At 37.5% G+C, this 9,100-nt stretch overlaps 1 protein-coding gene across 1 annotated transcript in view; it reads left to right on the top strand.

Moving 5' to 3' along the window:
• Positions 1-1,471, top strand: part of LOC132190728 (cyclin-A2-3-like) — a 1,671-nt gene extending 200 nt beyond the window's left edge. The window contains exons 2-6 of the mRNA XM_059605780.1: positions 218-303; positions 399-432; positions 550-699; positions 784-918; positions 1,092-1,471. Of these exons, the coding sequence (XP_059461763.1) occupies positions 218-303; positions 399-432; positions 550-699; positions 784-918; positions 1,092-1,151 (465 nt within the window). The 3' untranslated portion in view covers positions 1,152-1,471. The remainder of the gene's footprint in view (positions 1-217; positions 304-398; positions 433-549; positions 700-783; positions 919-1,091) is intronic.
• Positions 1,472-9,100: the final 7,629 nt, after the last annotated feature.

The raw sequence follows: 9,100 nt of genomic DNA, 5'->3' as shown, positions 1-9,100 counted from the left end.
TTTAATTCTAAAGATGTCTAGTTGCTTCACTTTTATGGCCTGGTCATAGTTTTAAAGTTTCATAGAGATTTAGATATTCCAATCCAATGTGACTGATGAAGAGATGATCTTTTAAGTATCAGAATTGCTAGCAGGTTGAAAACCACTTTCAGTATTAGAAATATTCTCAACGTTTCCTATTCTTCACCTGCCAAAATCTTTGCCTTCCTAATCAAAGTATTGGCAGGTATTGGAGCTGGAGATTCAAGTATTGAAATATTTGGGCTATCAACTATTTTCCCCCACCACAAAAACTTTTCTAAGGTACTTTGCTTATTAGATGTTGGCATCAATATTCCTGATAATTTCAGTATGTTTTTTCAAATTCATAATGCATTTTTAAGATTTCCTGTTTTCAGGCGATTTCTTCGAGCAGCACAAGCTTCTTACAAGGTAACATAATTGGATTCAGTCATCCCTAGCCTTGGTTTGGGAAATGCTATGCGCATTAGATTTGGATTTTCGGAATAGTAAAACCTAATTTTTACGTATGTAAATGAAAATTTGCAGATCCCTAGTCTAGAACTGGAGTACTTGGCGAACTATCTAGCCGAATCAACGTTAATTGACTATGGCTTTCTGAATTTCCTTCCCTCTGCCATAGCTGCATCGGCTGTATTTCTTGCCAGATGGACTTTAGATCAGTCAAACAACCCATGGGTTCGCAATTTCTCCTTTAATCTGTTTACTTATTGTGTACTAAGTTATATGCTGGAAATATGACCTTGTTTATGCGTCTGGCAGAATCCAACTCTAGAACACTATACCTCTTACAAGGCATCAGATTTGAAAACCATAGTTCTTGCTATACAAGCTTTACAGTTGAACACCAACGGTTGTTCTCTGAGTGTCATACGCATGAAGTATAGGCAACAGAAGGTAACAAACAAATAGAACAAAATACACAGAAAAACTCATGCATGCTTTGTTATAGAGTTCCTTTGGACCTGCATTTTGTTCTTGGCTTTCATGACTGATCTTGAAGGATTAGTTTAAAACATATTATACTTTTTAGAATTTCCTTTTCTCTAATGAAATTTTTGTTGTTGCAGTTTAAATCTGTGGCGGCTTTGTCTTCCCCAAAACTGCTCAAAACACTTTTCGAAAGATAAAATGGCTGTTGGATACTGCAAAGGGGACTGCCAAAAAACAGGTATACTTTCCAGATGGAAGTGTCATCTGGATATCTCATTTACTCCATGAGTTTCTGCCTGATGCCTATCTTTAATCCTCTCTCATGTCCATTAATATCATTTCCACAAAATTTTTGAAATCTTTGTTCATAGTCTTTATGATCTTGAGTTGGGTTTTATGGAACCTGTTTTTGTAAAGTTTAAACTAGCACATCATCAGCTGTAACCAAGAATTACTTCAAGACAGGAAGTAGGTGAATGTAAATATGGCAGCCAAATCCTGAGTTCTTTTCACTATATTTCTTTGTGATTGTCTTCTGCTTGTTTCTTTTTGTTCTTCCAATTTTTTAAACAAACCCTAAGATGTCTTTTCATAGTTTCAGCCCCAGTTGTGGAATATATCCTAGAGGTTTAAATATGCTTCTATTCTATGGCTTCCACAGCCATTAAAGCAGGTTTAATGAGTTTTACCAACAAAATTCCTGGTTTTGGATCATAAAATAACTTAATTCAATTCCATGAAAAACCAGGATTAATAAAAAGGGTACGGAGATGGTACTTCCGTTTAAAACTTAACGGAAAGCCACGTCAGCATCATTAAAAAAATTGACATGTGTCCATATATCTAATTAAAAATAAAAAATAATTTTTTTAAATTAAAAACATTAAAATAATTTAATTTAATTAAAAAATATATATTGGGCACTTTTGGCCATTTGGGAGTGGTCGAACCACATTCAAGAAGCAAAATAGGGGTGGCCGAATTTGGGGTTGGCTCGGCCACCCCCATTGGGTTTGTGAAACCACCTCCAATCCGGCTAGATGAGGGGTGGCTGGTCACCCCATGGCCAAAGGAGTGGCTATGACTACCTTCAAATTTCAATTTTTTAATCTAAAAAAATTATTTTTTATTTTTAATTAGGTATATGGACATGTATTAATTTTTTAATGGTGCTAATGTGGTTTTTCGTCAAATTTTGAATGGAATTTAGATAGAGGTATCATCTCTGTTTTTATGTAAATAAGAGGTACTTTCTGTGATAAAAATTAAATCCTAGAGATAATAAATAAAGTTTTTAAATTACATGGGGCAAAAAGGTATTTAACCATTAATAAAAAAAAAACAAAAAAGGAAAAACTTCACTTTTAAAACATTAAAAGTGAAATAATGATGTTTACCCCTGACTTTTTTTGAAAGTTCCAAATTTACTCTTTACTTCCAAATTAAAAAAATAAATAAATAAATAAAAAAATTATGGCCGGGATACAGCCGGGTCTCTGGCTTGTGACCAATGTGGGTCTCTGGCCAGAGACCCACCATGGGTCACGGTAGATCCGCGTAGTCTTTTTTTTTTAAAAAAAAAAATAAAAATAAAATTAGGGGTATTTTAGCCTTTTTAGGGTTTGCTGTTAAAAGTTAACTGTTAAATCAGAGAGGTTCAAATTGAGAGCAATTAAAAATTTAAGAAATTAAATTGAGAGATTTTGAAATTGAAAAATAATATTTCAAAACGGGTGAAAATTCAGAGATTTTCAGTGAAGTTTAAAAAAATAAAAATTAATGGTTTTCTTTTGCTTCTGCTCGAGATTACAAAGAGGTTTAATTTGCTCGTGGCAGTTGGATTTGGACGGCATCTATTGTTGCAAGTTAGGATGCAAAATTTTAAAATATTAATTGAACTCGAGAGTTTTCTTCATGAAGAGTGCTTGCTGGCTAGAAGAAGATTGTCTTCTCGTATTTTCCTTTGATTGAGAAGCAGAATTTTTTTTTTAAGCTCTTTTGAAACCCATTGATGAAAACTAGTCTATTTGTTTATGTTAGAATATATGGAAAATATATTATATTTTCCATATATTCTATAATTATGCTGATATTAAAATATTCTTTATTTATGGATTGATTGTAATCATATATTGTGATTGTAATCAAATCAAGGAGATTTGATTACCAAACTTATATTTAGACATTACCCTATAAATAGGGACCTTTGTATTGTAGATAAATTAAGTTAATGAGCACAATGTAGCCCTTAGGGGTATTCCGAGTGGTGGACGTAGATGTCTAACACCGAACCATCCAGCCAATTTCTTGTGGTCTTCAATAATCACGTGCCACCTCCGGCCACCATGCTCCGCCCAAAGTTTCTGCGGGTTCAACCACAACCACCAAATCCCAAATCAATCCAGATATTCACTGGCCTGTATACTCCTGATAGCCAACACCCGCGTTGCCGTCAGATGACTCCCACCACCGCTGGCTACACACAACCAACACCAGTTTTCGTTGATCCACTTCTCCGGCCAGATCCACTTCCCCGTCGGTTGCCACGGCTTCGGCCTGATTCTGCTCTTGACAGCCAACACCGGCTTCAGTCGAGACGCCATGACTCCACCCACCGTCAGCCAGCAACCGACCTCCACTTCACTGGCCTGCATACTGTTCACAGTCGCAAGCAGAGAAATCCCAAGGTTTATCAAAGGTGCGAGAAAGCTAGCAAAATTGCAAACTACAAGTTGTGGGAGATGATTTATACGGCTGCCAGGCGCTGTAACATAGCTAAGAGACGACCTTAAAAGCTCCTCCACCTATGAGGTTTATAAAATATGCAATGGGGATGTGGGTCACCTTCGTCTATTGATTTTGTGGGTAAGTTCTGCTGAATCTTTGGGTTTTGTGGGTGAATTCTGCTAAATCATTAGGATTTGGGAGTTGGGTATTTTAAAGTTATGTTGAAAGGTTGAAAAAAAAAAAAAAAAAAAAAATTGCTGCGTGTGGCATGGAGTGAGGAGAGAGAAAAGAAAGAAAAGAAAAAGAAGAAAAGAAGAAAAGAGAAGGTGTCAGCCAAGTGAAAAAAAAAAAAGAAAAAAAAAAGAAGAGGGAGAGAGAGAAGAGATGGTGTCAGCCAAGTAAAAAAAAAAAAAAATTGGAAGGAAGAAGAGGCAGTCCAAGTGGACCACATCACGCGCGCCACGCGCCGGTCAGATTCGGTGCGGTGTGCCGATCTGATAACCGCCCAAGTTGGCTCATTTTCTTTTTATTTTTGGCTCATTGTCAGCCCTGGCCAGTAGTCGGCCCCTTTTTTAATTTTGGCTCATTGTCAGCCCTGGCCCGTTGTCGGCCCTTTTTTATTTTTGGCTCGTTGTCAGCCTTGGCCTGTTGTCAGCCCTGGCCAGTAGTCGGCCCCTTTTTTAATTTTGGCTCATTGTCAGCCCTGGCCCATTGTCGGCCCTTTTTTATTTTTGGCTCGTTGTCAGCCTTGGCCTGTTGTCGGCCCATTTTATTTTTTGGCTCGTTGTCAGCCCTAGCCCGTTGTCGGGCCCTTTTGAAGTTTGGCTCATTGTCAGCCCTGGCCTGTTGTCGGCCCATTTTGGAGTTTGGCCCGTTGTCAGGCCTTTTGAATCTGCATTCACCAGCCATCTGCCGCAGTCGCTAGCCGCCCGCCAGCCTCTATCTCTTCCGGTAGTCGTCATCATCTACGGCCCGTTCCTTGCCTCCACCACCGCCGTCATCATTGTTTCGGATTTCAAACTCAAGGTTCCAGAATATTCCACCTTGAGTTTGAGGGGGGATGTTAGAATATATGGAAAATATATTATATTTTCCATATATTCTATAATTATGCTGATATTAAAATATTCTTTATTTATGGGTTGATTGTAATCATATATTGTGATTGTAATCAAATCAAGGAGATTTGATTACCAAACTTATATTTAGACAAATTAAGTTAATGAGCACAATGTAGCCCTTAGGGGTATTCCGAGTGGTGGACGTAGGTGTCTAACACCGAACCACCCGTAAGTTCTTTGTGTTTATTATCTATATTGCTTCCGCTTATATTCCCCCATAATCATTATTTCAACAATATATGATTACAATCAACCCATAAATAAAGAATATTTTAATATCAGCATAATTATAGAATATATGGAAAATATAATATATTTTCCATATATTCTAATAGTTTCAGTGTAAAATATTTTTCGAAAAAGGTTTTCTTAATTTTTGTGTGTTTGGTGCAGCGTAAAAATATTAGTAAACTTGAAAAATATTTTCGGTTGACTAAGAAAAAATGTTGTATTCTCATTTGCGTAAACTATTTTCTATTGTTTTTCTACACCTTATAGCAGACTATTGTGAGAGGAACCTTTATGGAGCGGTGGAGCCTACCTGCTTGAGCAAGTGGACCTCACAAGGGCTCTTTTACAATTGATGGCCTAAATTGCAAGCAATATAGGCAGACATTGCACTAGATCTCAATCTTACACTTAAAACCTTCTATTTTGACACTCTTTTCTTCTGCATCTCTTTTTTGTCGTTTCATTTTCTTCCTTGCAACTCTTTAGAGTACATGGAAATATATATATATATATATATATATATATATATATTTCCTAATTTTTTGTATCAAAAATATTTTCAATTAACGAAAATGTGTTACGTACACCGAAACAAATGAGGTTGTCATTTTATGCCAAAACAAATGCTACTAATTGGTTACTTTTTTATTACTAATTGTTGGGAAAATTGATAATTAATTGGTTACCAATTTCCCACCAGCCCTTTATGCGAAAGACAAGTTTGGAAGGAAAACACACGAGAACACACACCAATCACACATGTACACAAATAGTTTACGTGGTTCGGCAATATGCCTACGTCCACGAGACGTGATCCGGTCTCCTTCTTTACTATTGAGAAATATTGAGTACAATGGTACAAGCCTGAACCGCTCAAGTTTAATATCCCAAACCCAAGCCCTTAACCCCTTGTACACCCCACTCAACTGTCCTTCTCAAATACCCAGTAAAGAGAAACTCTCTACACTTTGTAAATGTCACAAAGTGCTCTCACCAATTTGAATTTTCGGATCCCCTCTTAACCAAGGACTGCATGTCCTTTTATAATGGCTAATCACAAAAATAGGAGAACAATTTTAATCCAATTGCTACTGGGAAAACGAAACCATCATGAATACAAAGTCTTTTCATGATGAAGATAAGCATTGCAACCCACATGTTTATCCACACACGTTTTCTCCAAAAATCAAATTCCAGTTGTTCTTTGACTCCTTTTAAAACTAACCTTATCCTCTTATAGATAAATATGACTTGAGCCCACTAACTTGAATATTGATATTTTCCAGCAATTATCTTCACACTTATTGACAATTTGAGCCATCATCAACAATCTCCACCTTGGCGAAAATTTGGCAACCTCCACTTGAGACCTCAAGTCCGCATCTTGACCGATGCCCATCCCCACGCCCTAGGATGTCTTGCAAAACACTGTCTACACCAACAGTAATAATTCCACAAGAATTATCATGCTCCACCATAAAGAGCACATGCACTTAGAATTAAACCATTCCAAGAATTTTCATTTTTGGCACATGTCGAAAAAATCCTGCTAAAAAATATGGTGCAACTTCCATGTTTGGTTCCCCCGGAAGTTCATCAGCCATCGACACCCTTTTCCACCACATACCTGACATAAAAAAAACCAAACCAATGTCTCGTATGCAAATGTGGACCCGCTAATAAAACACATCCATTATCCTGACATTTTTAGCGGTCATGCTAGAGGATGTACATGCCCTTATCAAAGAACATCATCATCTCTCTCTGTAACGAGAGAAACAATATTAGCGTTTTTGGAGCAATCTGCTGAATCCGCTCCTCTTTTTGGACAACTTCTTTTAAGGTGTCCAGATTTCCCGCAACCCCAGCATACAAGATTTCCCTTCATAGGGTTCTTTTTCTTCCAGTTTGCAACTACCAACGCCGAGTTCTCAGGTGTAGAATTTTGTCCACCACTCAGCCTTCTTTCCTCTGACAAAAGTTTGCTGGTAACTTCTGAGAAGAAAATCTTCTCCTTCCCATAAATCAAAATTGGCTTCATATGTTCATAGGAAGACGGAAGAGACAAGATAAGCCTCAAGGCCTTATCTTCATCGTCCATTTTAACTCCTAGAGCTTCGAGTTCAGAGACGATTCCATTGAGAACACTCAAATGATCTGAAATAGTCGCACCCTCAGCCATTCGCAGTGTATGAAACTGCTCCTTCAGGTACACCCGGTTAGAGATTCCCTTCGTCTGATACATCTCCTCAAGCTTCTCCCAAAGCTCCTTTGCCGTTGACGTCCCTTGCATGTTAGCAAGGACGTTCTTAGCCAGACACAACCGAATAGAACTCGCAGCCCTCAGATCCAAATCTTCCCAATCCACGTCGCTAGTACCTGATTTTCCGGCACCATCACTGGAACTAGACGTGGGTATACCTTTCAACGTTTTGTGTAGCCCAGATTGGATTAGGATGTCCTTGACTTGTATTTGCCACAAGCCAAAGTTCATTCTCCCGTCGAACCTTTCAATCCCAAACTTCAAGGACTGCATTTCTTCTTAACGAGTAGAAATCCGCAACCTAGCTCTGATACCAATTGTTGGGAAAATTGATAATTAATTGGTTACCAATTTCCCACCAGCCCTTTATGCGAAAGACAAGTTTGGAAGGAAAACACACGAGAACACACACCAATCACACATGTACACAAATAGTTTACGTGGTTCGGCAATATGCCTACGTCCACGAGACGTGATCCGGTCTCCTTCTTTACTATTGAGAAATATTGAGTACAATGGTACAAGCCTGAACCGCTCAAGTTTAATATCCCAAACCCAAGCCCTTAACCCCTTGTACACCCCACTCAACTGTCCTTCTCAAATACCCAGTAAAGAAAAACTCTCTACACTTTGTAAATGTCACAAAGTGCTCTCACCAATTTGAATTTTCGGATCCCCACTTAACCAAGGACTGCATGTCCTTTTATAATGGCTAATCACAAAAATAGGAGAACAATTTTAATCCAATTGCTACTGGGAAAACGAAACCATCATGAATACAAAGTCTTTTCATGATGAAGATAAGCATTGCAACCCACATGTTTATCCACACACGTTTTCTCCAAAAATCAAATTCCAGTTGTTCTTTGACTCATTTTAAAACTAACCTTATCCTCTTATAGATAAATATGACTTGAGCCCACTAACTTGAATATTGATATTTTCCAGCAATTATCTTCACACTTATTGACAATTTGAGCCATTATCAACACTAATCCAATTGTTCTGTTTTCTTTTCCAAGACTTGGGAGTCATGTTTTAATGTAAAGAACAACCGCTATCTTCATCTATTCCACTAACCCTCATAAATGGCCACCTAGCAAGAATTAAGATTATCTCTAGTTCATTTGAATTTAAGAATATTTAATTAGGTATAGTGAAGGGGTTTTTTTTTTCCCCTCAAAAAATGAAAATTGATGGTTATTGAAGTGGCATTTTATTGACGTGCCAAATTGACACGTCAATAAACATTTTAGTAACGTGCCAATTTGCCACATCACCATATGGCGACGTGGTAGAAAATGACACGTTACTAAAAAATTGTGATGTGTCATTTTCTAACATGTCACTCTATGGTGACGTGTCATATTTGACATGTTACTAAAGTCCTAAGAGTAACTTCCAATTTGTTAACCCACTACACACGTTGCTACCGAAACGTCACTAATGGGCTGTTACAAAAAAAATTAATTTTTTGTAGTGAAAGACAAAAATACCTCTCAATTATAATTAACTGGATATTCAGAACTAGAGAGGATCCTATTCCACCAAGCAACCGTTCAAACGCATGGGGTCATGCTGGCAAACCCCAAATATTATATTAAGGTGTCTTTTTCCCTGAAATTATGTGTTAGAATGCTAAAAAAATAGGGCAAAAAATGACAACCCAAGAATTGACGTACGGTTTTTCCAAAGCTTTTGAACTTTGGAAGCATCTAAATGCATATATGGCTGGTGTAATTAATGATATGTCTGATCATCTGCATATTTGTGAAACCTTCTTTAATCTTGCAAGTATACAACA

The sequence above is a fragment of the Corylus avellana genome, chromosome ca8, assembly GCF_901000735.1.
Source record: "Corylus avellana chromosome ca8, CavTom2PMs-1.0".
In the NCBI taxonomy this organism is placed as follows: Eukaryota; Viridiplantae; Streptophyta; class Magnoliopsida; order Fagales; family Betulaceae; genus Corylus; species Corylus avellana.
This window is presented reverse-complemented; position numbering and strand designations above follow the sequence as displayed.